Source organism: Amphiura filiformis, chromosome 20 (assembly GCF_039555335.1).
Source record: "Amphiura filiformis chromosome 20, Afil_fr2py, whole genome shotgun sequence".
Classification (NCBI taxonomy): domain Eukaryota; kingdom Metazoa; phylum Echinodermata; class Ophiuroidea; order Amphilepidida; family Amphiuridae; genus Amphiura; species Amphiura filiformis.
This window is the reverse complement of record NC_092647.1, coordinates 51,814,909-51,842,328: the sequence shown is the minus strand read 5'-3', so window position 1 is coordinate 51,842,328 and position 27,420 is coordinate 51,814,909. Positions and strand designations below refer to the sequence as shown.

Genomic DNA, 27,420 nt, shown 5'->3' with positions numbered 1-27,420 from the left:
CATTTCTACAGTTTGGATCTTTTTCTGTAGTTCTGCCGTCAGGGTCCACGACTCACATGCATACAAAAAGATTGAGAGGACTAGGGCATGAAGTAGCCTTAGTTTGGAGTTCAGAGTGATGTTTTTATCTCTCCAAATTGGTTGCAGTTTTGCCAGGGCAGCTATTGTCTGTGCAGTTCTTGAGAGGATTTCTGGTTTGGAACCTTCTTGGCTGATTATGGCCCCTAGATATTTGAACTTCTTCACTGTGTCAAGTTGCTGGCCACTGACTGAGATTGGTGTTTTTATTTCTCCATCATTATTTTTCATCAGCTTTGTCTTCTCTCCACTTATCTCCATGCCATATCTGGTTGATGTTATGTCCAGCCGCTTTACGAGGTCTGCCAGCTCTTCTTCGTTTCCTGCTAGCCCGCCAATGTCGTCAGCAAACATTAGGTTTGTGATTGTTCGGCCTCCTATGCTGACTGTTCCACAGTGGTCTTCTAGTGCTTCAGTCATGATTCTTTCCAAGAAGATGTTGAACAAGGTAGGAGATAGCAGACAACCTTGACGTACCCCAACTGATGTGTGAAACCATTCTCCGATTTTGCTTTGTGTAAGTACTGCGCTGCTGGCTTTACTGTGCAGTTGTTGGATTGTTTTGATTAGCTTCTGGCCCATGTTGTAGCTCTTCATTGTGGCCCACAATGCGTTGTGCCATACACGGTCAAAGGCCTTCTTAAAGTCAATGAACACATGGAAGATGTCCTGCTGGTGTTGGTTGTATTTCTCACCCAGGACACGCAGATTAAATATTTGCTCGGTTGTGCTTCTTCCACTCCTGAAACCAGCTTGCTCTTCAGAGATAATTTCTTCTGCCTGTGGTTTCAGCCTGTTCAGTAATACTTTTAGCATGACCTTACTGGCATGACTAATTAGACTGATAGTTATGTAGTTCTGGCATTGTTGCAGATTGCCTTTCTTGGGGAGTGTGATGATGAGCGACTGAGTCCATGGTGTTGGCCAATCACCAGATTGCCATATCTTATTGCAAATGACTGTGAGGATGTCAATTGTCATTTCGCCTCCATGCCTGATTAGCTCAGCTGTAACATTGTCTACCCCCGGAGCCTTTCCAATCTTAAGTGATTTAATGGCTTTCTCCACCTCTTCCCTTAAGACGGGAAAGTCATCAGTGTTTGATGATTCCTGGCTTATGGTTACATCAGGATCGCCATTTGTCTGATGGTTGTAAAGGTCTGAGCAATACTCTGTCCACCTCTTTAGTATGCCTTCCTCTTCTGTGAGACAGTTCCCCTCTTTGTCTTGGATGGTGTTGACTCGTGGCTGTCTAGGTTTTGTGAGGTCCTTGACAATCTGGAACGCTCTTCTGCTGTTGTTTTTCTCCAGGCTTTCTTCCAGCTCAGTACATTGTTTCTGAATCCAATGATCCTTGGCTTTATTCATGCTTTTCCTGATCTGCTTGCTGACTTCCTTGTACCCTTTGGCACCTGCTGGTGTATTCTTGTCCTTCTTTAGCTTTCTCCTTTTGTCACACATGTCCAGTATATCCTCGGTAACCCATGGTTGTGTTTTCCTGCGGTGTTTCCCAAGTGTCTCTGTTGCTGCCTCAATCATGATTTCATTGAATTTTGATGTCAGCATTTCGGCACTGTCATTGTCGTTGAGCATCAACAAGGGAGCAAACTTCCCACCAACCGTGGCTTTGAAGGAAGCAGAGATGTTGGGGTCCTTCAGTCTGTCCAAGTTGAACTTGATCCTGGTGCTCTTGGTCTTTTTGGTATTCTTTAAGCGGACTCGGAAGTTCATTATCACCATGTCATGGTCGCTCCCAATGTCTGCACCTGGGTAGGTCCTTGTTGTCTCTTTGTTGATTCCTGACTGAAACCGCTTCTGCACCAGTATATAACCAATCTGATTATGGTATCGTCCATTTGGTGAGTGCCAGGTCCAGCGGCGAGATGGCTTGTGTTTTCCAAGAGTGTTGGCAAGTACCATGTTGTTGAGTCTTGTAAATTCCAACAGCCTTAGCCCTCTTTCATTGGTTACAGTATTGCAAGAAGGGCCGCAGACTTCATCCCAGTCTTTCAGTGCATCCTCACCGACTTTTGCATTCCAGTCACCCTGGATGATCAAGATGTCCTTCTTTTTTACTTTGTCGATGACTTCCTGCAGTTGGGTGTAGAAGGTTTCCACATATTCATCATCGTAGTCTGACGTTGGCACATAAACCTGGATTATTGTGATGTTAAATGGGGCTGCTTGCAGCTGCATGGTAATGATCCTGCTAGAAACTGGGCAGCATCCCAAAACAGCATTCTTGATGCTCTTGTTGACAAGAAAGCCCACTCCATTGGCTTGTTTGTCAAGCTCTCCACTATAGTACAACACGTGGCCTTCCTCTGTTTGATGTTCTCCGAAGTTCTTCCATCTCATCTCGCATAATCCCACAATGTTTCCCTGTTTGTGAGCCACTATGATACATATTTTTGTAAGCAAATCGCTGGAGCTGAGAATAAGAGTGTTAGTGTGATGGCCCTCATGTGAGATAGAAAACACAACGTGTTCGTCACCCACCTTCAATAACACTCTAGTTCTCATGTAGGGAGCAACCGATGGCCCAGAGTAAGGTTATCCATAACATCCCGTACTTTTTAGTCAACTGAAAGGAAAGAAGGAAGAAATAAAGAGATGAGATAAGATCAACAAAGAAGTTGCGTGTTTCCTTTGATATACAAGGTGTCCCATAAAAAGGTTACATGTAGAAAATGGACCGTATTTTGCGATGGTACAACGAAAAGATGATTTTTTTCTCAGGTATTATTAATTGATCCTTCTTGTAAGTGTTTGCGAAGTTTCAACTCCGTATCTTAAAAGAAACTTAACTTATGAGCGCAAGATGACAGGGGTGTCAAGAGTGGCTAACCATCAACATGATCAAACGAGAGTTGAACACAAGCATACTTTTGTTTTCACATGTTTTCTTTATTACATTTAATTTTTCTCCTGTTTTCTTAATGGCTGATAAACTTATTGCACTAAAGAAACACATTGACAAATTAAATATTGCAAATCTAAAATTAAATCAGTTCAAGAGCTTCATGACTTTTAGTGGTAACAACAAATAACTGAACAACAAAGGAAAATGGTCATTAAACATGTTAAAGAGGAGCACATTTTTGTGAAGGCAAATTCTGCATGCTGTATCTCCCGTCATCATCATGATAAAATTAATAACGATCTTAGCATATACTCTCGAAATAAAATTGAACAAGTTTAATTCTCTGTTCAACAGAATAAAATACTGCATCTTCTTCCATGTGACTGCTAGCCCTATTCAAATGACCCGCCAAATGAATTGCGAACCTCGTGTTGCTTTATGTCACGTCACGTACACATGGTAAACAGCGTGCTCATGAATGTGTGGAATGCGGGATAAATATGCATGTTGTGAACTTGACATTCACAGGAGTACTAGTAAAGGGTATATAGATTATGTCATGAAAAGGACATTTAAATTGGTTGACGTTAACTCAGATTATTTTCCAAAAACTACATGTAACCTTTTTTGGGACACCCGGTATGAACCCCAGACACTCTGCGCGTCAAGCACTCGAGTCGGTGACCGGTAGCCACGGGTCATTCGCTAGCCCGACCAACAACCGTAGGTGTATAGATGTAGGGTCATTGCGTCATCACACCACTCGGGATAAATATATGCATTTGCAGTGGCTTGTGCTGTTGGGTTTTGTTGGATTAGGGAAGGTTAGAGTGGCTGGTAGTTAGTGGCTGGTAGGCGCACAATAGAATCTCGGATTTAATGTTTCCGAATCGTGTTTGGTCTCACTTTAAACCTCTCCAACCATGCCACCAGAATAAATGTATATCCGTGCAAAGAATATAAAAAAGGCTCACTGTACAAGAGTGCGTTCCAAATCTTCGCTCGTTCCGAGTTATAATCACCATGATCTTTAAAGTTGCACATCATGCAGATCCCCAGGATAATGGCATGTACCATATTGCTCCGAGTATCAGGAATATTATCGAGCCTACCAATAAGTCAACCGAATACTTTCTCGCATCTTTTCTCAAAGTTTAAGCACAGGTGAATTGAACTCACAAATATTTTCCATTATGATCTCTTGGGCAGATGACGTGGATAGATTCTCCAATCCGTCTCGTGAACTCTTCATCTGGGCAGTACTTCAAGGACGTCTAGAGATGGCGATCTTATTCTGGCATGAAAGCAAAGCACCTATTGGAGGTGCTCTTGTTGCTAGTAAGCTACTCAAGGAGATGGCTGCAAGAGAGAGTAATTTGCATGAGACTAGAAGGTTGACAAGATACGAAGAAGGAGGAAGGTATGAAAAGCAGTCCACCAGAATTCCAGGATCTAAAATAAATATGTCGCATACCGTCGCATATAGCGGGCTCATTGACGTTGTGTCAACATTGAAGCAATGTTGAAATGTCGACGTTGAAATTAGGTTGAAATAACGTTGTATTTGTAAAGTGACATCAACGTTGTTTCAATACAACGTTAAAATCACAACCTGTGCCCACTACTTTCAAAAACATATATAGAGCGAAACGGACAATTGATATGAAAAAAACAAAACAACAGCAACTCCAGGACATAGAACAAGAACTGGCTATCTCAAAAATGTACTTCTTGAGAAAAATCAGGAATAAAGGAATAAAGAAATCATTAAACATCAAAGACAACTTTGGCCTTTACTAACCACCAGGCATGGTGTGAGCAAAATGCACAATTATTACAAACACGTAAAATAAAACACATGGAAAGTATATATAGCAACAGGCGACAGGCATGCTACCCTGATAGGCTATCTGAGGATATTGACATTCCACCCTTTTTCATGCCTTGCCTGAAAGATGGAAAAGACGTGAGAGCCATTTGGGGATTCCAATCTTTAGATCTGTGTATTTGATGTGCGATAGTTTCATGCTTCTACGCAACACTTCATCAGACTGGCAACCTTGCTTCTTCTTCTTTCCTGGGGTAGAAACAAGAATATGTAATTCCCTATGTCGCGAATGCGTGTCACTCCGTTTCCGTCAGTTGTGACCGACGTCGGTCCTCTTGATGTGGTATGACCATCCCTTGTACGTACAGTGTTATGAACATCGCGTATGCGTTCGACGACTAATATTTCAATAAAAAAATAACACCATGCTCTTACATATATTTGAATTCATCACGCAAACATGGTAAATAGAGGCTTCATCATATTTTGGCTTTTTAACAGGTTGTTTGACAAGTTGGCCGTAGAAGTGTTATCAGAATACTACACAAGTGACAGAAAACTGACAACATTGACATTAGTTCGAGTTTTACATACTTGGGGTTCGGCTATCTGTCTGGCTCTTGCACACACTGCTCACAACATGGAATTTGTTGCTCATCCTGCCGTACAGAATATGCTAAAGGAGTTCTGGATGGGGAACTTGTCTATATCAAACCCGAGATGGAAGGTTCGTAGATTTGTGAAAAAGTACCTCGAAAAATTGAATAAAGAAAACATGATACGCATTCCTCTTTTGGATAATGTCGACTCTAATTGAATTTAAAATTGTTATACCGATGAATCTTTTTAATTCTTAGTGCAGTACACTGTCACGTGTTTATATGAATTAACTAATAGTTACTTTTTATTTTTATTAATTATGTTCATTCATAGATATGGATATGTCTCGTATTCCCGCCTGCACTGCTTTGCATACGTTTGAAGATGAAGGAAGAAGAAGTCGATCCCCTTGTCGTTAAGGTAAATACAAATACATTTCTTTTCAAGATCCGCAAATGAGTTCATCAGGATTGTCGGTAAAATAGATGTTTGAAGGTTTCTTTGTACAAATCCAAAAATTTGGGTAGATGTTACGTACCTCAATGACAGTTTTGACTTTCGTGCTAAGCCTTAGCACTTTTTCAAATTGACTGACCAATTCCCGCATATCGTTGGCTGTTTTCGGATGGAGCTGGCGTAGATGACGCTGTTCGGACTTGGTCGTAAATATGCGGAAGAAAGTAGTTCCTCTCGTCTCTGTTGAGTGTCTTGGGCGGTTTGGCCCCCCTCCAGATGGCTTCTTGTATGTGTCTCCTCTTCCTGTTCTGTTCTCTGTCTTTGATTTGTGACTTCTCTCAACCGATTACATGATTTTGCTCGGCCACGTGATCTGTGATAGCAGATTTATTCTCCTCACCCGTAATGGAGGCCTGTCTTTGCGCTCTGGTGTAAGCTTTCTTAGACGCGTTGTCAGCTTCTGTTTTGTGTTCTTTAAGTCTTTAAATCAAAGACAGAGGGGGGGGGGGAGGGGCAAGACACTCAACGGAGACGAGGGAAACTACTTTATTCCGCATATTTACGACCAAGTCCTAACAGCGCCATCTACGCCAGCTCCATCCAAAAGCAGCCGACGATGTGCAGGAATTGGTCAGTCAATTGGAGAAAGTCTTAGCACGAAACGGTCATTGAGGTACGTAACATCAACCCAAATGTTTGGATTTGTACAAAGAAACCTTCAAATACCTATTTCTTTTCAAGATTTAAAAGTTTTCCCCCTTTCACTGTCGTTAAACCAGTACGATCAAATTGTTGATTTCCCCAAATTATGAGTTGCAGGTGCCCAGAAACCTATAACAGTTCTGGACCCGGCCTTCTAAAACAATTTGCACTTTCGGGAAATAAAAATATAAACTACTGAATTCCATCTTAATTTCGCTATGTTCCTGGTTTAATCTACCTAAGGCGCGTGCTTTGATTATTCTTTATTCGCAACGATAGAGGCTACCTCGAGGGCGAAATACGGGCGATATTAAGCTCCGCAGACCTCAGTTGATGCGTACTTTCTCCATACGTCGTAGTGTACTATCGCTCCTTCCTGGACTACCACATCGAAATGATGAAACGGATGGCGAAACCAGTAGTCCCAACTTCACGTAAGTTGTTTGCTACTAATTGCTTGTTCATCGGTTTGTAGTGGTCTTTTAAAGTAATCACGGTAAACGTAACGAACGTCTCGAATCAAAGTTGTAAATACACGTAAAACGAAATCAAATTTAAGTAATATTAACTTACAAGATTAAAGTTAACAAGTTGATCATAGAGCTATTAGCGTCAACTGCACAAACATATTATTTGCATAGTGTGACTTGATGTGATTTATCATTAGAAGAGCATTTCGTCTCCTCGTTTATTTGTGGAATGTTTTGTGTAATGCCTTGCAACAGCAGTCATCTCTGCATAATGGTTGGATCAAATACTATTCCTAGTCACAGTGTAAGGATAGCGCAATTGGAAATCGATATGAAATCAAGATTAACAGTTTCTGTGAAAGAAGGGGATAGAGAGATCGTTTTGGTTCTCTATTTTCACAGAATTGTCCCAAGATTGATTAGTGTGTGCTTTGTGTTGAACTCCTATGTAGCGGGTTGCCACTTCGTGAATTGAATCGCCGAAAGCGGATCTGGTTTGCCGAGCATGAGAATGAAAAGCCACGAGCATCGCTACGACGTCGTGTCTCTACGTTTTTCTATGTCCCGCTTGTCATTTTTCTCTACAATGTGGTAGGTTCCTATTATATTCTTATGCATTCTTGAAGATATTCATCAGGACTGTTCATAGTAGATTATTATTTGTAAATTGATACAACTAGTCCAATTAGATTCCACTTACATGCAGACGTTTCGAAAACTACCAGTTTTCTTTATCAATACTATTGTTGCATGTTTTTTTGTAAGTGCAATCTAATGTCCATGACTGTCCATTGACTGCTCATTGCTAGAAGTGGGTAAGTGATGTAGCTGCCATATGTAGATGAATACAATATATTGTGTGTAATTTGCCAATTGAATACATGAATACAAACCCCACCCAAGTCCATGGGAAGTGATTTTGAGAAAAAAAACCTGTGTATTTACCTGGTCGATATAATAAGTTTTACATGGAAATGAGTGGCTTAAACTGTATTAGGTATGACGATTAGCATTTCAGGGACTTCGTGGGGTTCGTTTTAAATGCTGGACTTGGGTGTTTTTTTGAATCATATACAAAGACAACAATGTTGGAATGAGATTACGACTAGCAAGACAATACAAAATAAAGCACACAGGTATGTATGTTGATAAGCATACTGCCATGTAATATAAACCAGACATTTTCCTTGATTAAGCCCTTTCAAAAGTCACTCTCCAGCAATGAATGTGTCACAAGTTGTTCTTTTATACATACTGGATTTCAATCAATGTGTTACAAGACTCAAATCCTGGACTTGGGTGTTTCTTTCATACATGCTATTTTTCACATGCTCAATAGACACAGAGGATGAATTTGAGTTGTTCTTTCATACAAATAATAGGCCTATGTATAGCACAGTATCCCATGCTTAACTCAATTTGGCCAAAGTATGGACTTGGGTGGGTTTTGTATTCATATATTCAATTGTTCGCAGGGCAGCTATTGCACTTACCCACTTATGGCACTGAGCACTCGATGTATTACACAGTCCGACCGGTAACAAATTTTCATATTATATTGTATACATTATAGTATTTTATGAATGCTTAATAAAACTAACCTCTTCCCCAAATTGCAGTTTTCCAGGATAGTATTTCTGGGACTTTTCAGTTATATTCTTCTACTAGGCTTTGAGAGCAAGTACCCATCTGTGATAGAATACGTTCTTCTTGCGTGGTTCTTTACACTGTGTATAGAACTGATCCGACAGGTATGCCATGTAGTTTAAGCATATTAATGAGATAAGCGTTGTCTTACAAGGTCACTGGCAAATAAATTATTTCAAATATATTAAATTTAGTAATAATGATGACGATATCACATGATGATGATGATGATGATAATGTATGACGATGAAGATTAGAATACCTAATCCGATGATGTTTTCCTTGCAGGTACTGTGGGAAGTAGGTCCTACATTCTTGTATCGTCTGAGCATCTGGACTCATTACTTTTGGAACAAGGTTGACATTTGTAAAATCGTCGTATTTATAACAGGTACATTCATGAATGTTCACGATAGCATGCAATAACCAATAAAGATAATATGAAAGATACAACACATTCGCTATTTAGCATTTAGGGCTATCATTTTCTTCAGAAGGGGTCCCAAATTTACAAAAGTCAGCGTCAATAGAATTGCGACACCCCCCTATTTCGGCAACAAAAGTTTCTATGACCCTCCACCACCGATACACCTTACACCCTGAACAGGCTTTTAAATTGTATTGAAATCAGTCTTTTTGAATATATATATAAAATAAACACACTATCTGTGGTCATCTTGTGACTCCCTGCATTTTTGTCCTCACATATTTGATAACCGCCTCTTTTTTTACTTCCCAAAAATTTGTGAACCCCCGTATATTTGCCCCCCTTCCGAAGAAAATGATAGCCCTCTTAGGTCTCGGCTAATTCTAATGTTTTCTGTCCTAATAAAAAAATACAAAAACATTATAATTATTAAGTAGTAAAATTCAAAGATAAACATCAATTTTGGCTTAAACTTTCGAGTGAACGTTACCGTTTTCGGGAGGGAGGATAATGGGGAATTTCAAAGAGAGCAAAACTCTTTTTTTCTTGGGGGGGGGGTCACTCGTGAGAGGGAAAATGGGAAACATTCAATGTGATATTCAATTTAAGTTGTTTTATTTGTACTTAAATATTGCCTATAGGTAATAAATCCACAGCCCTATGGCAAGTGGTTTGAGACAAAACGTACAAAAAAAAAAAAAAATTTTATCCTCGCTATAGGCTACGTGTTACGGTGCTTTCCACATACCATGCCAGAAGGTCGTATCTTGTTAGCATTAAGCTTGGTTATCTTTTACATCCGGCTGCTACACATCTTTTCCGCCAACAAACATCTAGGCCCTAAACTTGTCATGATTGAAGGGATGGTAAGTGAATGGTACACAGTGTCAACACCCTATATTATAAATATTTTTTCAGTTCATACAGCTCAATACTCCGTTGGTGAAATCAATTCTATTATTGACATATATAAAGAAAGTTTACATATGCATTGTTATATACACGTGTGATCGAATATTATAATACAAGCACCTGGATTTTAGGTGAATGGGCTAAATGTGTTCCTTTATATAATTGTAATTCTCAAAATTAAATATATCATAATTTTAACTTACGATTTAAAAATCGTTACGCCAAAAATGCAGTAAAAATGTATCCAGAGCAAACAGCAATGGCCGCTAATTAGTGTATTTAATTTCAAGTTAGTGTAATTAAAAACAAAACCTGGGTTCTACAGCTCAACTGATCATACTTTTCCTACATTCGACCTTGCATGATTTTTGAGTTGACACAGTCATGAAAATAACTATAGATACTTGGCAGACCATTAGTAGCCCAATTCTGAACCTTTTCATTGATCATTCATAACAATAGGTATCTGATGGATCAGTGAAGATAAGAAGGGATTATAATATATCCGTAACCTTGAAATTATAGTACATCTCGAGGAAAAAGTGCAATGGACATGTTTTCATTTTATGTTTCAAATATCCCGCGCATGAAAATTGAGTATTTAACCCAAAATGGAAAATGGAACAATTTATTGAAATCTGTTTTAACAGATTTTTTGACATCTTTTCTGCACTGTATTATACCTAAATTAAGAAATTTGATAAATATTCAAAGAAAATATAAGAAAAACAAAAATGTTGATTTTTACACATTTTGGGGGCAAAAAAGGAAAAATAAGCAAAAATATCAAAATCTGTTTTAACAGCTTCATTCATCAAGTCATAACAAACGGCCTACATGCTTAATTTCTAATAAAATATTGAAATTGTGAAAAATATAGGTATTTATTGATTTTCATGTTTTTTCTTGCAAATATGCTAATAATATGCAAATTATGAAATTTCAAAATAAAGTTTCTACATAGCATACATCTTTCAAGTGTGATGTTCAAAATGACAGACATCAAAAGAGATTCGATGAAATGTAAAGGTGTAGTAACAATTTTGGCATGGACTGTCTGGTTAGGCAAAGTACGGTAAGTTGAGCTGTACCTGAAAACAAATCGAATCCAAAAAGAACTTGGTGGTATCTCATATGATAGTCGTACTATGCTTAGCCTGAGTCGCTCGGCCTATCTCGAACAAAATCGCCATGCGTAGCTATTGAAAAACGAGAGGATTCGCCGTACTATCGCGGCAATTTTTGACACGAAGATATAGGGATGATGACGCTGTGTGGTATAGACTTGTTTACCCTTTCCATGTGTAGGCATATAATATATGTAAATGATTATGATATTCATGATTAGGTGGTAATTTGAAACTAAATTATACAGCACCATAAGTCACCATGCACTTTTAATTTTGAAATTAATTGGTTTAGGTTGTAGGGGTAGACTTTAAACAAAATATAGGGTGTTCCAATAAAAACAGAACCCTCATTGCGCCCTCTTTTTCTCCTATTTCTGAATAGTTGATTAAATATATTTTGATATAATTTTAAAGAAACATTTATTCGTTAGCTTTAATAAACCGAAAGAAATATTTTATTGACTTTTGAAGATATGCTCTTTTAAGAGGACTAGAGGTTCGACCAGGGTCTTATTTTATCTTTTTACATTTTTAAATTTCGTAAAATATTGTTCGACTTATTTTAAAAAGTATTTAGGGGGGAACTTAGAAGTTGTGCACCCTGTATCTTGTAGTTAAGATTTTTCTGTTTGTAAAGTGCATTGAGAAACTGTTTTTGTTTTTTTAGTAACGCGCTCTATAAGTGTATTATTATTATTATTATTATTATTATTATTATTATTATTATTATTTTAGTTTGCAGATCTGCTGGTGTTCGTCAGTATTTTACTTGTGTTCTTAACGTCCTATGGTGTAGCTAGAGAAGCTATATTATACCCAGGAAGATCCGGTGTGTCCAATGTGTTAGAAAGCATCTTTTATCGACCGTACCTGCAAATCTTTGGGGAGCTTTTGGAAACCAATGACGATGGTAAGCTAGTGGACAATATGCCCTGTATAATACCTGTATACATGATCCTGAATTAATCCTGATTAATTTTTTTCAATTTTCCCAGGATTTTGCACGAAAGGTTTTACACATACCATTCCAACCCCCATACAAACCAACATTTAACATAAGATCTACTCTGGGAAGCCTGGAAATTGTGACTTCCTATTGGTCCCTTAACTGAAATACAATGTTGAATTTTATCTTGATGGTACAGAATGTTACACATATACGAGAGAGGTTGGGAATGCTACTCATACAGGGATAGAAGAGACGTGTCAACAAAATGCATGGTTTGGAACCATTCTCTTGTCAATCTACCTCTTCCTCAGCAATGTTCTACTGTTGAATCTTCTTATTGCCATGTTCAAGTATGTATATCCCTCAGATACACAAAAAAATCTTAAATCATATAAACATTATTGTTTGGCCAGTGCCTGTAACCAGGAATTATTTGGGGTGAATTGTTGAAAAAGTGGACTTCGGCACATCAATGCCGCACGAATATTAACTTAGGGCGGCTTCAAGACTCGACCACCGGTTCCGGTTAAGCGCTGGTTAAACCGTGTTCCATTGCCTTTTTAGGACAATAGAAACCGGCTCCAGCCTTATTATTACAACCTTTAATCATAATGTGTTGCATAATACTAAATCTTAACCCTAACAAGTTTGCAAGTTGGTTGCAAAAGAGATTATGTGCCGCTCAGCGCTCTTGCGTGAGGCAGGGCTGTCAAGAGCCATTACTGACCGGGGAGCTCCAAGATATCACTGTGTTAAACAGAGACGTGTGCAGGAATTTGGTTCTTCTGCAGATTAGATATTATTGTACAAACAAATTACTATATAGTGTATATTTGATACAAATATCCAATTTCTTTCTGCTGTTGTTTCAGCTTCACATTTGTTGCTGTTCAAGAAAAAACAGACATACACTGGAAATGGCAAAGATTCAAACTGATCACAGAATACCACAAGAGACCTGTTTTAGCACCACCATTCATCATCATAAGCCACATCATTCTGCTTGTAATAGGTCTGTTTAACAAGCTACGAAAAATGTGTCAGAAGTGCGGCTGTACGGGCTGCGACAAGTTCTCGTGCAAAGGTGAGTGCCCCCTCCCAAGATCACCATGCCCCCTTGAAACGATCCTAGCTACACCACTGATACCAAAAGTAATCTGATTCTGAATGAATTTGAAGATTTAAGCTCCATGAGCAACCCCGTCCGCCAATCTGCCAGTAATGTATTCGTGCGTTCCAGACGTTGTCACGGCTTGGTAATGTATGTCAGGTCTTTCTTGGCACGGAGATGCAAGTGGTTGACAAACTTGACTTTCAAAAAAGTGGCTGGTTGTGGTACAGAAGTAGTGCAGAAAGCAGTATTAATGGAGGACATTATTTATTGATTTCTATGAAATGGACATTTCCATTTCATACAGCTTCTCAATCCGATACCAGCATCGATGAGTTAGCCATATGGGAGTCGGTTAAAGGAGAAGATTACTTGGCAAAGAAGAGACAAAAAGAACAAGAAAACACCAGCAGAAAACTGCAAAACAATGAGAACAGGTAGGTAAATGTGGAGGAAAGTGACAGTCGGTTTTAATCAATTTACAAGAGAGCAAAGATTAGTCATAGATTCGCCTTTGCAAATATTTGTTTGGATTCACCGCATATGATAATGCATTGAACCAAGTTTCACCCTTTGGTTTTTCCAGCAAAGTAAAGGGAACAAAATGTGAATTCACCCTGCTGGTCAAACATGGATGTACCTAATGTTTATTGAAACCTAGGTTTAGGGCCTGGTGCTCAAAATGTGTGTGATATGTCACTTCACCCATAAACCTCTGCCTAGGTGCAAATCCTGGGTGCTTGGTCGTTCAAAATGGGCAATTACAATCCGATCTTTGAGGCTTCGTAAAGTCACTTTTTGATTTGAAATCCCTGCAGGACCGCAGCTGGTCTCATGTTTTTGTTTGGACGAGCTTAGAATACCAACTATCCAGCACTCCCAAGTCTTACAAAGTTCTTGTTTTGTTTTTGAACTTTCTAATAGGCTTCTGGAGATCTCAACACATGTGACTAGAATTGAACAACAGGTTAAGGAAGAAATGACTGCTGTTAAAGAACAGGTACAGGAAATGATGATGTGACTGTTATGACTTGAGAGAAACAATTGGAAGATTCTTATGCAATTTCCGTGCAGAAAATGTATACTTAGTATGAGTTAAGCTCGCAAAGGCTTAAAATGTGACAATTTGGGCACGCAACACAAAGGATGGAGAGTTCATAGGAAATAATGCCTTCCGATTCATATGTGATGCGATCAAGCAAAATCAGTCGGAACTCGGAAATAATAAATTTTCAGTTTCTTATTATGAAAGTAAAAAACGTTTACAAAGCTGCATTTTGCAGAAAACCCTATTCAAATTGAACAACCAGTTCCAAAGATATGAGTAATTAAAGAGTTTCCAAAACAACAGGAAACAAAAGGAAATAATTCCTTTATTAATTGGCTATATCTCAAAATCAATATTTCCGAGTTCCGACTGATTTTGCTTGATCGCATCACATATATCTTAGACTCATTATTTCAAGTGTTAAAAATTGTCTTTTTCTTTACACTGCTGTGAATATTTGAAACTTTTTGAAACTGTGATGCAAAACATTCTAACAGAATGTTATTAACTGTTGACAAAATATTTTGCAAAAATGTTTGCCCAAAATTTTTACAATAACATTTAAAAAATGTATTCATGATCTTTATATAACATGACATTGAATGTTAAAAGTTTAAAGAACATTTTGGTGTTTACCGGGCAGGCTTGTGTATTTTGTGTATGTCTGGACTATGGATTTATCCATGGAATCTACTAAGAAAAAAATGTTTTTGAACAAAAAAAGTTAATTGCCCAATTATAAAATAAAAATGTAGAACTGGTTAAAATAATAATTGTTGGATATGTTGCTGTCTTGACAATAACAAATAGTAAGACCAAATATTTCATTGTTTTGCAGCTGAAGACTATGCAGTCACTCTTAGTAGCAACCATGAGTCAACTACATCAACAAAGCCAGCCATCTAGAGAGAGCAATGTAGCGAACATGACTCGACAGAGCCAGCTATCTACAGAGAGCAATGTTGAGGAGGAAGATTTGCAATGAGGACTCCTGTGGGTTAATGAAACCATATTGTATGAAAGGACAGTTGCTACACCAGAGTGGGCATTGTGGAAAATGCCCACAATCTTTAACTTTCCCCCCTGCTTAACCTTCTGTACCCCGGGTCTCTACCTACCTGGGGGTATATTTTCATTATTATTTTTGGAATCAGCTTGAAAAATGCATTAAAATTAATATAAACTAGCATAATATTAGTTCAGTGTTTCGTGGGAGGCTCTTGATATTTTAAAAAACAAAATCTCAGAACTTGGACTTTTTATGTTGAAGCCTATTGGAAAGTATTAAACTAAGATATATGTGAGATTTCCCCGAGAAATATTTTTTTTTTTGCTGAAATGTTTATTGCATAGGCAAATCTTAGGATGTTTGCCCTGCCCCCCTCAAATTCACTTTGTGCAACCACCACAGAAAATTTTGGCATTGCCACATTGGGAAGCCTTTGAAACAGCGGTTCCAAACCATTGATGGAATGTGACCCCAGTTCCTGAAGATAAAATATTCCTGAATAGAGTTATGATCCAAAAATTTGAGCTCACTACCCCAAATAGGGTCGGAACACATCGGTTGGAGAACTCCTTCTCTGATCAAGTTTTTTGTTATTTATGAAAATTAGATTTTAGTTAGTTTGTCATCGACATGTAATTTACCGATTACGACAAGATAGCAATACGGTAATGACAGTATAAGCCCAGCAGAGCCAAGGGTTAACTTTTTCTTCACATGGATTAACATTTTTTGCACATATATCGGAGAGAGATCATTATATAGTCTCCTTCCAAACTTTGTATGGCAGGGATAATAATGAATATAATATTGACAAAACCTGGTCTAAGAGGAATTTAGTTCCATCAGGATTGGTCTTTTACTCTTATTTCCTTCCTAGAGTAGCTAGCAAATTTGAAAGATTACAATGCAAAGTTCCAAAATAATACAAAATAACTTAAGAAAATGTAAAGGAAAATGTCCTTTCTCCTAAATTCCACTTAGACCATGTCTAACTTTAGACCTGGTCTAACTCTTTTGTGCATACGGATATAGGAATTGTTATTGTTCCACATTTAAAGCCATAATGGTTAGGTTTATTCAAACTTGACCTTTTTCATACACGTATTTGTAACAGCGAATCTGAATGGCCCAGTGATTAAATAAGATTAAAAAAATCTAAAATCAGTTTACAGTATATTGTATTTCATCAAAGTGTACATTACAATATATTGCAATAAAAATCAGAATTTTGAGGAAAAATTGAGCGTATCCACTTGAGCAAATCTTAAAATTGCTTTATCGCATACTGTTTGGAAGGGGAAAAAAATCAGAGAAAACACAAACTCAAGAACCGAATTATTTTCAATTGTTGTTTTGAATGTCTTTCTTCAACCAAATAATATAATATAATATAATATAATATAATATAATATAATATAATATAATATAATACAATATAATATAATATAATATAATATAATATACATCGCAAAAAAAGTAACTAACCCCCCTTAAATAATGGTCATTATTCAAAAACGAGCTATTGTATTACAAATCTATAAAATGCGTTGGAAACAGGATTTGCGCATTTTGACACCTCATTTGATACGATAGCTAATAAAACAATTAAACACCAGTTAATTTAATGTAGTGAGGTCCAGATTTGAAAGTTGCACTTACAACAATACAAAAACAATCAGATTTCCTTCCATTATACTGAATACAAATCAATATAATTTACTGCAACTTTCAAATCTTGGGTTAGATTGATTTAAATGTACGCTGTCAATATTTAGACAATTGCTACAAAATGCGCAGAAATAAATTCTACTTCCAACGCATTTTACAGATTTGTAATACAATCGCCCGTTTTTGAATAATGGCCATTATTTAAGGGGGGTTAGTTACTATTTTGAGATGTTTATAATATAATATAATATAATAAATTATGACATCATAATGAATACATTATTTAGTTGATAAGGATATGCAGGAGCGGATCCAGGATTTGAAAAATTGTTAAATTAGTGGGGGACGAGGGGCAGTGGCGTAGCGTGGGTCATCACATTGGGGGGGGGCACCGACCATGATTGAGGGGGGGGGGTGGCACCGAATATTATGCAAAAATGTTTGCCAAAAAGGATGGTTGAAATGTTAAATTATGTAACGTTTTAAACACGTTTCCGTGACTTTTATACAGTATACCCGGATTTAAATGTTGTTAAAACGTTTTGGACAAAAGCAAAACACATTTAAACACGTTTATAACGTTTTAAAAATATTTGTTTGTTTGCTGGGAGGAGAGTAAAATATAAAGAAAGAGAAATCCGCATGTTATTATAAAATTGTTTAAATGTTATCAAAACTTTTTGACCCAAACCGAATCGCATTATATATAACACGGTTATAACTAAAACATTTTAAAGAAAGAAAGAAAGTAACCTCGGCCGCGCACCCCTCCCCTTTTGAGAGGTCTGCCTCACACCACCACACAATATAACCAAAGATACTAAAATAGTATCTTTGCTATAACTAACTATAAATAACATATTACATGTATCTGTGTCTACACGAATACACGACTTTAATTTTCGCAATAAAAGGAATTATGAGCATTATCCATTGCTTTCTGGTAGCTTCCGGTTTGTGTGGTTTGATTTAGTTCACTGTACGACAGAGCCATAAGTATGACGAGAGCGACGTGTGTCTATCTGTGGATAACATCTGGAACTTTGTAACAAATGATACACCGCGGACCCTACAATATTAAATCATACAAGATACAGGAGATTTGTCATAATTTGAATGTTGGTTATTTTGTCATGAAGATCTAAAGAACGGAGCCAAAAACTGGTTCAGGTTGAGAGTGCGGGGCGAGGGTCGCAGGTTTCCCGATCAAAGTAAGTTCCGGGGGTAAGATGTATTGGTATGATATAGTAGGTAATGTGTGCTGAGGCTTGTGGATCAACGTCTAGGCGTTGTGCCTGTGCGTAGCGCACTATAAATCACTGCGGGTTTTTTTTTAGGTACTATGCTACACTTGGCAAATTGCGCAAACTCGCAATTAAATTGATACCTTTCTGCTTTTTCCTCGCATTTTGTGTGGCTGTGTTTTCATAATATTATACACTTCATTTCTTGCCGCCATGGTGCATGGTGTCCCTTCAATGAAACAGACGTAACTACATGTTGAACTTGGATATGATCCATTGACACTCATAAATATGTATTTATTAAGTGTTTGCCAGTGCATAAACAGTTTCTCTATTATACTGTATTTCTCAGTTATGGTCTGTAGCTAGTGCATACAGTTTCTTGTTATCCATAATATTTATTCATCCAGAGAAACTTACTTAGTATTGCATTATTGTATTTGTATTTTTTTTTTTTAAAATGTTTTCTTGTTGATTGAACAAGGAGGCCTATGTCTAAAATACGGCATTAGTTTTACCTTTGGCATGTTTGGGTATATATTTTTCATAATTATTGATGTCAATTTGAAGCTATGCGTTTAAATATGTTCAATGAAATGTGCCATTGGAACATAGGCCCTCTAATGTTTATAGCTAAATATTGCTATGCGTAGGCCTATTGTGTCTCATCCAAAGAGCTTAGGCCACATACGAGCTAATTGCGTAAAAAACGCGGAGCAGTTTATTTCAAAATTTTAAATCTTGTTTAAAACAATACCAATGTATTTCTCTCATCATACGGATTCAGGAAAAGTATAGTTTGACCTGTCTCCGCAATACAGTTTTTGAGATATATATAGGCAAAAAGGTCAAAGGTCAAGGTTTTTTTTTTTTGGGGGGGGGGGGCAGGCGCGGGAGCGTAGTAAGAGCCCTCGGGGCCCATAGACAAATAGCAGTATACGGAGACTTTTAACATCTCCTTTATTAACCCTATCCCTACGTGAACAACCGAAAAGTTCGAAGAAGTCCTATATTCTAAACGAAAGTCCTTTCGTTAGGAGGATGAACCCCTTTCCCCTCCCTCTAACCAGGAAAATTGACAATTGAGAAAGACCTTTTTCACCTTTCCGGCTCTAACTTAGGTCTGAAATATCGAACATTCTGGTATTTTCTAGGCCCGTCACCATGGGACTATTGCATCCTATATACTCTGATCAGCTCGGAATAGGCGGGACTCATAACATCGTGGATTGATATTTAGACTTCACAAAAAGTAACGCAGCTGTTATAAGTACGCCTTTTATCGTATTCACAATATTTTAACATAAAAAGAAGGGTGGTTTATTTACGCGCATTTTGATAAAACGTCGTTCAAATAAACTCCTCAACAAAAAGTTTGGAAAGTTTTTCAAGCATCTGTATCTCCAATTATTTGTAACATATTCATATCGTGTTGCATATCACTGGATAGCTACAATACTCCTCTTTACAATGACACCCCATTTGAAACAATGACGTTTTTCACGGCTGAGTACACGCCTTGTGAATGTAGTGGGGGTCTCAAAAGATTTTGCCAAATTGGTCATTATTCTGTGCAGCAAGCTGCAATCCCATAACTTCACAATCTGGGACCTAATGCAATCCTCCAAGATGACACCGCTCGCCCCACATAGCCACGGTAGTCAACGACTACCTACAGAATATGGGAGTTGAGTCAAAATGGCCTGCCATCAGGCCAGACCCGGGGGCCAGACCTGAACCCGATTGAACACTTGTCAGACCAGATTGATCGTGCTGTGCGTGCAAGAGAAGCACATTGAATGACCTGCGACGAATCCTTGTTGAAGAAGGATAGAATTCCATCCCACAGTAACGTGTAACCAGGTCGGCGAGCAGCATGAGGAGAAGATGCCTGACTATTGTGACTGCCTGTGGTTATTCCATCCGCTATTGAGGTTAGTGGCTAGCGTTGTTTGAGCACAGAATAATGGTCAATTTGGCAAATTCTGTTTGAGACCCCACTACATTCACAAGGCCCGTACTCAGCCGTGAAAAATGTTATTGTTTCAAATGGGGTGTCATTGTAAAGGGAGTATTGTAGCTATCCAGTGATATGCAACACGATATGAATATGTCACAAATAATTGGAGATACAGATGCTTGAAAAAACTTTCCAAACGTTTGTTGAGGAGTATATTAACAACACAGTGGTATTTCAAAGAAAATCCACCGAATTTAAAAGATGCAGTTATTTGTTTTGATTTGAATTGATGTAAATTATATGTTTATATGCTTTCTTAGGTCTATAATAATCCTTGGGTCAAATATATGGTAATGCATTTTGATGACTGGAAAAAAATTGAAGAGGAAGTTATTCCATATTTCTATCATCGTAACTAGATAATAGTCCCATATGTCTGCCTGTAATGAACTTATATAGCTATATAGGATTCACGGATCATTGGATCGTAAACAAAGGAAATTATTCAAGTTTCTTTTCATGTATATAGTACCCATGGAAACCTTAGAAAAATAATGTATACATATATGCCTGGGATATGAATCATTCCCTGTCAACAATTGACATATTATTACAGTAGTCAATGGATTACAGTGAAATTCAGATATTTGCCTGTTTTTGACCATAGTCCGTTTAATTTTGTATACAAAATATGTGACTTTGAATATGTAACATATACTTGTACAGGGCTCCTGTTACCATGCACTTTTGCGTTTTGATAGTAGTGTTCTTTATTCAAGCCTTATACGATTTCAGTCAAATTTTAATTTGATCATTCTTTGTCAAAAGTTTTAAAACTATTATTGGTAACGACTGTCAGGAACGTTTGCTGGTAATTTTAAGCCAAACTAATGAGATAAAATGAAAGATAGCTTAGTTACTATCTCAGCCGATTAACTGCGGTGTTCTAATAATAATTCAAATTTGCTTTGTGTAAACATTACAAACATGCAATAAAATTAGATCAAAAAGATCGTACATCATGGTTTTAATATAAGTTTGAATTATTTTTGACCATGCACTTCAGAATTCGTCAACATTTTTACTTTTGTTTAAATACATTTCTTTCAATGCTTATGTGCTGTTTCAGTTAAAGTAAGCCAAATTTCAATACAAAACAGTTTATCTACAGTAATATTATTTCAAATATTATTATATTAATATTGATTTGAGTTAAAATAATTTTGAAGAAACTTCTGTGGAGCGTCAATGTTGAACTTCTTGAACAGATCAACTTTGACCGATGTTTTAACTATATACCTTTTAATAGATGATTTTGGCCTTGAGTCTCGTAACAAAATGTAAACATTATTTTTGAGGAGAGATGATTACAGTGTTATTATGGGCTAGTCAATTTACTTACAGTCCACATTCCTTCAAAAAAGGAATTTGCGAACCAGACATAACCTTATGTAGTCAACATAAGGAGAAGATCAAGAATACGTCAAAGTGCGTACCTCTTCCGAGAAAGGAATATATTCTTTTATTGACTTCAATAATTTCGAGTTCAAGTTAATGCTTTCATCATACATGTACTAACACATTTTTTTTTATTCATCAAGAATCGGCTATGGCTGGCATATGCATAGTCTGCCATTTCAATAGAATATTGTATCTTTTTATGTTTGTTTGTTTGTTTTTCAGGCAATATTTTATGGAATGCTTTCAAATACGGGACAAAATATTATAAGTTGGACTTTCTTTAAAAAGTGTCATTTGTCTTGAACCCTCTAAAGAACAAACGGTCCCATGTGGACAAACATACAGTACCCATGTCATATATAGAGCAACAGAGGCCGATACTATTGGAAGATCTGACTCTGCCAATGACGTAATCTGCTGATATGGCGGAAGAACAGACAGCATCTACAGAGGAACAGAACACGATGGCATCCGCAATGGCGTCTGATGAACAGGACGGTAACCCTGAACAATCTGTAATTGCCAATGGGCTTCTCCATGGTACCATCATATTCAAAAACCAGATATCAAAAAATAATCGGTTATCGAACTATTATAGAAGAAGAGAAGTAAGTATCTACACATTTACAATAAAGCCATATTTTAATATTTGTTGAGGAGGATTTATTAAACTAACATACCCTCCCAAAATCAAAACTCCGTAGTTTTGTCAAAATCCGAGATTTTGAATAAAACGCAGTAACCGTCGTTTAATTATTACGATGGAAACATTAGTGGAACGCGCGCGTACACGATATTCATAACACAGAGTCACAGTACGTACATATTGTGGGGGGTACGCATCAAAGGATCGTGCCGTAACACAACCGATTGCGTGACATGCACTGGCACCATCGGCGCTGGTAGTAAGTTCCAATTGTCTTTGCTTTAGCTCAGTTGTTCGGCTCAAAATTAATGGGGGACATATCTGACAGTAAAAGCTAACGTTTTATTGAAAAGAAATATTAATCTACTTTTTTATGGAAATGTTACAATATGGCTTTAAGCAAATCTATACCGGCACTTGCCGATTATGATTGCGTCTACGATTACTTCAAAACGAACGGTAATTAAAATAGCTCAACAATAACTGATTTTCAATTGAACCCACTGTCATTCTAGCAGCCGTAAACAAGCACGTAAGAAATCGCAATATATCTCAACTAGTCATACCTTGCACATGTTTAAATCTTCCCTAGATGACCTTCCTTTTGCCCGGCTGCATTCTTCCTCGTCTCATCGTCTTCCTCTCCTCCTCCGGCCTGGTCTCCTCCTATATCGCTCCTAATAATAATAATAATAATAATAATAATAATAATAATAATAATAATAATAATAATAATAATAATAATAACAAACAACAACAACAACAACAACAACAACAACAACAATAATAATAATAATAATAATAATAATAATAATAATAATAGAATTATTAATTTTAAATTTAGTGTTTAATTTTATTTTGCACTGATCAAAACATTGAACTTTTGTGGCAGTTTGTGATTGTTGACGAAGACAACGACATATTTCAAACAGCTCAATATCTGACTAAACAATGGCAACTGGGCGAACCGAAACTTGTAATATCTCTTGTCGGTGGATATCGAGGGATCAAACACGTATCATCGGCTGTCAAAAAGACATTCTTACGGGACTTAGCAAATGCGGTATTGAGTACAGGTATGATGATGAATTTTTTTTTTGCATCTTCTTTTGCAAATGGTATTTTCCAATAATTATTGTTTTATCTCCAGCTCTGGCAAGCAAAACTGCTGTAATATGTACTGGTCTTTTGAGTCTTCCCTCCTAGAATTCTTGCTACTACATGAACGGGCTTTCTTAACATTGCCTATGTACTTCCCATGTATCTTGGCCTAAGGCCCATTCAGTGATTTGTTCATCGGGAAGATCATAAAAACCATGATATCTGGGCCTTACATTTTTACAAACAATATCGATCATGCATTACAATAGGAGCATGGCTTACTACAGGAGGGCTTTACTCTGGTATGACTAAAGATGTTGGCGAATCTTTACGAGACTACGCCATTGGAAGAGCAATGGCCCAGAACAGAAAGGTGGTTGCTATTGGTATTATGCCAATATCAGTCTTAAAAGAGAAAGAGGAACTCAAAAAGGCAACGAATGAGGTAAGTTTCTTTTTTCAATATCACGATGTAATGGTAGATCGGTATAGTATATCAAACATGTCAACAGGACAGGACATGAAGACAGGAGCACAGCGTAATGGTGTCATTTATTTGATTATTTTAATATTCAAGTCATACTTTATTAGATCCACAAGGGAAATTTCCCTCATGAGTGCTCATACAGAATAAGTTAAATATGTATACAATACACATAATAATTACCACAAAATATCAAAACACAGTATAAAAGAGGAAGCTCTGTCAATTACATGTTACTATTAAAGAACGGCGCCCCATGTGTAGTTAGAATCTAATAGCTTGTGGAACGAAGGAAGGAGGAAAGATACCGGTTGGTCAAGTGCAACCGACCAGATTTGGGAATCAACTGACATGAGAAACGATCGTGAAGTGCATGACCAGAGTCATCTATCACACCAGTCTTACTCACCAGATCAGCATAAACATGATAAACAGCTTCGAAATCCCGCCGTGACACACCTATAATCCGTCCAGCTTCATTCACAATTCTATCAATTTTGTCCCTATACCCTTTTGCAACATTCCTTCCCCAACATAATAAACCAGACACTTTCAATAACGGAATGATAAAACAAAGTGATTTTAAATCAACTTATACATGATCATAATGTTGTGACAAAATGTTGCTCATAAGAGTCTTGCCATCATTTGTGTCAGTGTATGACAACGGACTGCAGCAGCATCTGTTCATCTATTGTGTCTGGTTTGAGCGCTGACATATTCAACATTCAACATACAATTTTTAAAATTGGGTAACTTGTGTCTGGCTGGGCGTTTTGCTTACGTCATGAACAAAAGGTACCACTTGATGAATAGCTTGTCGGCAAATCAAATCGGCACAAAGAAACAATGCGTTACAAATACAATCTATTATATTTCCTTGGTTTATGATACCAAACAAGCAAAATAATTGGTTTCAAAGGTGACAAAAAGAAAGTCAAAACAAAATGAATGGTTGTTTTTATAGATATCGATTACGATTGATCCAAACGAGCTGGGGAGCCAACATTTAGATCCGAATCATACTCATTATTTGTTAATCAATGACGACGGATCAGATCATACGAGAGTGAAGATTGAAGCAGAGAACAAGTTCCTAAAAACGATCGCTGTCAAAAGAATGGAAAGTTATACCAGAAGTAAGTTGGTCACTCAGTAAGTCATTCTTTCTTCTCCTGTACCCAATATCATTTAACTTTAGCCTTAGTTTCTCCATTCAACCTAGATTAATAATCAATTCACTTTTAACCTTGAGTGTACAAATCTCCTTAAATAATATGCCAAAATTTGTTACTCATCCCGATATGTTGCGACCAAAATTCTTTTAGCTATTGTCAGCGAGAGTGAACAGCCCTAGAGATCACCAACTTACACAAAAATCACTTTTTGACATGTTGGGCTAAACGAGGTTAAATGTTATGATAATGTATTTTGAACAATTTTGTCTGCTCTAAGATCATGGCGGGTTCAAATTTTGCTCTATGTCCGATTGGGTTTAAACTTGGTTTAAGCAATGAACTTAACATGGGTTATGGAGGTCAAACGTTAAATGTTTACCCAATGGGGCTTACACCTGGTAGAAAGAATCCTCAATATATGAGGGAAACATGTCAAATTTCAAAGAGGAACACCAGAGGTCACACAGTAGTCGCTATCATGCTGTTGGTGCTCTTGCATTATATTATTGTCCACTGTACATTCAGCAATTAAGTTCCTGTTCTGTCAAGTACTCACAAAGGCTACGTCTGTTTCTTATGCCATATTTCAAGGTGGAGTACCTGTAGTCTGCATTGTAGTTGGAGGTGGTCATAGGCGAATCAAATCCATTCATGAGACTGTGGTAGTGAATAAGATCCCAGTGATTATTCTAGACGGTTCGGGAGGTGCCGCTAATGTTTTAGCATTTGCTTGTCGTAAACTCGGTATGAAAGACGTAAACAAGAGCGGGTAAGCACACGGCTTAAACTATCGACAAGATAACATTTTCCAGGGATGTCAACTTTTAGGGATTGCTTGGCGTGAGATATTGCCTAAAATGATTTATTAAAAATTTGCATTCGGCGCGTCATCACCATGCAGCCATTGCGCTTGCGCGACGAGGGGGTATCTGAAGGATGTGCCCCAGCTTTACAGTAGCCGTGAAAATTTTCCCAAATGAAAGTGCAAATGAAGCCATTTGGTGCTCCATTTTTACACTATTATTGGCTATTTTCACGTAATGTTTTGACGATGCGTGAGATTTTAATACTTTGGCAGCTCATGGCGTGAGATTTGCTTCCTTCGCGTGAGAATTAACCTTGAGCTACCTTGGCGTAAGAGCGATGTAAGAGAGAGATGACTGCCCTGCATTTTGGTCTATTTACGCATGGCGTTACTTTCCTGCGTGTGACCAATCCGCATACTTAATTAAATGACGATTGACGGCTCACGTACACATTCAAACATTTCGTCCATGGATGGAAATCTAAACCTAAATACTAGCCTATCCATAACCATCAACGCTTTACTTTCAGGTCTTACATTTTGCTCTCATCGAATGCCAAAAATCATACTCTTACCCAATGACCCTATATATTTTATATGTTGCTCTCACCGAATACCTTACTGTGAAAGTGCCAGCCCTACACCTATATCCATTTCATATTGAAGTGCCCTCCCTTGTCTCAAACATGACGGCAAACTGGTAGAGTTAAGTATATAACTTATATACAATGTTAAACCTTGCATCGACCTAGTATATTATGAGGATAATGTTCACGAAGTATACGCAATGGGGTAGCTCAGGGTAGAGGACAGTAACTGTTATATATTTTTTCTGGAATAACACCAAAAATTATATTATATACTATGATGTTCAATCTAATGAGATTTAAACTAATATTTCACTATACCTCTATTTCAATGTCTATTATTTAGAAGCCTTTCCATAGAAATAGCCAATGAGTTTAAAGCTCAACTGAGTTCCGCATTTGATACCGAGAAAATCAAATCCAGTCACATAGAGCTTACCAAATGGTGCCGCGAGATAGCAAAAAGGAAATCTCTGGTTACAGTCTTATCATTGAACGAGGATGATGACAATACGGACAGTGGCACTAACCTTGAGGAGAATATTTTGACAGCATTATTGAAAGGTATGGTTATAAAGATGATAGTGCTGAAAATGATGACAATGATGATGATGATGATGATGATGATGATGATGATGATGATGATGATGATGATGATGATGATGATGATAATGATGGTGATGATGATGATGTTGGATGATGAATAATTTTGCCGTTTCCTGTTTGTTCTAGTAACCTATACTATGAAAATTCGATGATGAACGGTTATTATTTTGTTTCGTTTCAAATAAAAGCTAAGAATCATGGCAAATTACATACCTCCGGTCAGAATTCAGATCAGCTCCATCTTGCAACCGTACTGAACCGAATTGATCTAGCTCAACGATTGCTGCAGAAGGAGAAGACTCTCAAGGTATGGTCATATACTAGTATATTGTTAGTTTCCCGGCATGTTTCAGACGTTTGAAAGCCGTTATAATGATCGGTTAAAACTTGTTAAATATTTATGATTATAGGATCTAATTCATTGCATGTAAAAGGGGCTGTGCAATAATT

General features: G+C 37.3%; 2 protein-coding genes across 2 annotated transcripts in view; both read left to right on the top strand.

The window, feature by feature from the left end:
• Positions 1 to 15,433, top strand: part of LOC140141965 (transient receptor potential cation channel subfamily M member 5-like) — a 36,323-nt gene extending 20,890 nt beyond the window's left edge. Inside the window, exons 12-25 of the mRNA XM_072163855.1 lie at positions 4,151 to 4,361; positions 5,271 to 5,496; positions 5,703 to 5,789; positions 6,807 to 6,961; positions 7,450 to 7,588; positions 8,617 to 8,748; positions 8,933 to 9,035; positions 9,792 to 9,937; positions 11,849 to 12,023; positions 12,259 to 12,412; positions 12,935 to 13,146; positions 13,481 to 13,610; positions 14,098 to 14,173; positions 15,060 to 15,433. Coding sequence (XP_072019956.1) covers positions 4,151 to 4,361; positions 5,271 to 5,496; positions 5,703 to 5,789; positions 6,807 to 6,961; positions 7,450 to 7,588; positions 8,617 to 8,748; positions 8,933 to 9,035; positions 9,792 to 9,937; positions 11,849 to 12,023; positions 12,259 to 12,412; positions 12,935 to 13,146; positions 13,481 to 13,610; positions 14,098 to 14,173; positions 15,060 to 15,206 — 2,093 coding nt within the window. The 3' untranslated portion in view covers positions 15,207 to 15,433. The remainder of the gene's footprint in view (positions 1 to 4,150; positions 4,362 to 5,270; positions 5,497 to 5,702; positions 5,790 to 6,806; positions 6,962 to 7,449; positions 7,589 to 8,616; positions 8,749 to 8,932; positions 9,036 to 9,791; positions 9,938 to 11,848; positions 12,024 to 12,258; positions 12,413 to 12,934; positions 13,147 to 13,480; positions 13,611 to 14,097; positions 14,174 to 15,059) is intronic.
• A 1,881-nt stretch (positions 15,434 to 17,314) lies between these two features.
• Positions 17,315 to 24,367, top strand: LOC140141967 (transient receptor potential cation channel subfamily M member 1-like). Its single transcript, XM_072163857.1, has 4 exons — positions 17,315 to 18,109; positions 21,786 to 22,171; positions 23,102 to 23,285; positions 23,580 to 24,367. Exons 2-4 carry the CDS (start codon positions 21,986 to 21,988, stop codon positions 23,942 to 23,944), a joined length of 735 nt encoding a protein of 244 aa, XP_072019958.1. The 5' UTR covers positions 17,315 to 18,109; positions 21,786 to 21,985; the 3' UTR covers positions 23,945 to 24,367.
• The last annotated feature ends 3,053 nt before the right edge of the window (positions 24,368 to 27,420 follow it).

What these genes read in the sequence shown, in the direction of transcription:
- LOC140141967 (XM_072163857.1), top strand. Translation starts at nt 21,986, where the DNA reads ATGGCGGAAGAACAGACAGCATCTACAGAGGAACAGAACACGATGGCA. An exon ending in ACTATTATAGAAGAAGAGAA is followed by an intron (nt 22,172 to 23,101) that starts GTAAGTATCTAC and finishes CTTTTGTGGCAG; the next exon opens with TTTGTGATTGTTGACGAAGA. An exon ending in AAATGCGGTATTGAGTACAG is followed by an intron (nt 23,286 to 23,579) that starts GTATGATGATGA and finishes GCATTACAATAG; the next exon opens with GAGCATGGCTTACTACAGGA.